Source organism: Ursus maritimus, unplaced genomic scaffold (assembly GCF_017311325.1).
Source record: "Ursus maritimus isolate PB19 unplaced genomic scaffold, ASM1731132v1 scaffold_19, whole genome shotgun sequence".
In the NCBI taxonomy this organism is placed as follows: Eukaryota; Metazoa; Chordata; class Mammalia; order Carnivora; family Ursidae; genus Ursus; species Ursus maritimus.
This window is the reverse complement of record NW_024424341.1, coordinates 54,620,013-54,621,911: the sequence shown is the minus strand read 5'-3', so window position 1 is coordinate 54,621,911 and position 1,899 is coordinate 54,620,013. Positions and strand designations below refer to the sequence as shown.

General features: G+C 69.8%; 1 protein-coding gene across 2 annotated transcripts in view; it reads left to right on the top strand.

The window, feature by feature from the left end:
• FBXO46 (F-box protein 46) overlaps positions 1–1,893 on the top strand; it is a 15,468-nt gene extending 13,575 nt beyond the window's left edge. The window contains exon 3 of one of the 2 annotated variants that reach the window (XM_040634175.1): positions 53–1,893. In XM_040634175.1, coding sequence (XP_040490109.1) covers positions 53–1,872 — 1,820 coding nt within the window. In that variant the 3' untranslated portion in view covers positions 1,873–1,893. Of the gene's footprint in view, positions 1–14 lie in introns of both variants that reach the window. The other variant, XM_040634177.1, reaches the window with a different exon arrangement.
• The last annotated feature ends 6 nt before the right edge of the window (positions 1,894–1,899 follow it).

Below are 1,899 nucleotides of genomic sequence, written 5' to 3'. Positions count from 1 at the left end.
GGAATGCGGTGAACCCCTGCCTGCCTGCTACCGTTCCCCAGGATGGACCGTGGTGGCCTCCTGCCCTTCCAGCTGTGGTGCCCCCGGCCCTTTGGCACCTACTCACAGAACCAGCCACGCCCGCCTACCGCAGCCCTCAAGCCGTCGGCCTGCCCAGAGCCGGGCAGCGGGGCCGAGCCAGACCACGAGCCTGCCCACTCTGAGAACACCCCGCCCACCTTGGCCACGGAGGCCCCTGCCTCCCAGCCGGCCCCGCTCCTCTCGGCAGCAGCTGCTGGCGATGAGGGGCGAGTCCTGCTGGACACGTGGTACGTCATCAAGCCCGGGAATACAAAGGAGAAGGTGGCCTTCTTTGTGGCCCACCAGTGTGGTGGGGGCAGCCGGGCCAGCTCCATGAAGGTCAAGGGGCACTGGGGCAGTGACAGCTCCAAGGCCAAGCGGAGGAGGCGCTGTCTGGAGCCTACGAAGGCTCCCCCGGACCCTGGGGGCCCAGAGGCACCCCCTGCTGCTGAGGGGGCCCCAGCCTCGGCTGGCGAGGACGTAGACCTGCTCTCTGTGGCTGAGATGGTGGCGCTGGTGGAACAGCGGGCCGCCCTGGCGCTGCAGAGCTACCCACGCCCCGGCACCCCGGCCCCTGTGGTCTTCGTGTCTGCCGAGCAGGGCGGGCCCACCAAGGGGCTGGGGTCCGAACGGCGTTCCGGGGGCGGAGACTGCAGCCGGGTAGCCGAGGCGGTGGCCCACTTCGAGGCCCAGCGGGACAGCCCTCCAGCCAAAGGCCTCCGCAAAGAGGAGCGGCCTGGGCCAGGCCCCGGGGAGGTACGCATCGCCTTTCGGATCTCCAATGGCCGAGAGCCCCGCGCCCCCGACGGCAGCTTGCCCAATGGTAGCGGGGGCCGGCCCGGTTGTCCCTACCCTGGCAGCCCAGGCCCGGGGGCCCGAGCCAAGGACAAGATCACCTGTGACCTGTACCAGCTCATCAGCCCATCCCGGGACGCCCTCCCCAGCAACGTGGAGTTCCTCCTGGCGCGGGCGGATGAGGCCAGCGAGGGGGAGACGCCGGTCCCTGCCAGGCCCGAGGACACTCCCCCGGCCCCCCCTCCGCCCCCTGCCCGGGACTGTGGAGCGTCAGGCTTCCACGTGGATGTGGTGGTGACGGGGGTGGTGGACGAATGCATCTTCTTTGGCAAGGACGGCACCAAGAACGTGAAAGAGGAGACAGTGTGCCTGACAGTCAGCCCCGAGGAGCCGCCCCCACCCGGCCAGCTCTTCTTCCTCCAGTCCCGCGGTCCAGACGGGCCCCCCGAGCCACCCCCGGCCGACTCCCCGGCCACCGCGCCAGGCCCGGACGATGCCGAGGGGACAGCGGACACGTCCCTGTGCCGCCTCTACCGACACGTGTCCCACGACTTCCTGGAGATCCGCTTCAAGATCCAGCGGCTGCTGGAGCCGCGACAGTACATGCTGCTGCTGCCCGAGCACGTGCTGGTGAAGATCTTCAGCTTCCTGCCCACGCGGGCCCTGGCGGCCCTCAAGTGCACCTGCCACCACTTCAAGGGCATCATCGAGGCCTTCGGCGTGCGGGCCACAGACTCGCGTTGGAGCCGCGACCCCCTCTATCGTGATGATCCTTGCAAGCAGTGCCGCAAGAGATACGAGAAGGGGGACGTGTCGCTCTGCCGATGGCACCCCAAGCCCTACCACCACGACCTGCCTTACGGACGTTCCTACTGGATGTGCTGCCGCCGAGCCGACCGCGAGACGCCCGGCTGCCGCCTGGGTCTGCACGATAACAACTGGGTGCTGCCCTGCAATGGCCCAGGCAGCGGTGGCGGTAGCGGCGGGGGCCGGGCTGGCAGGGAGGAGGGGAGGTGAAGCCGGGGGAGGGGGGGGGAGAGCCCA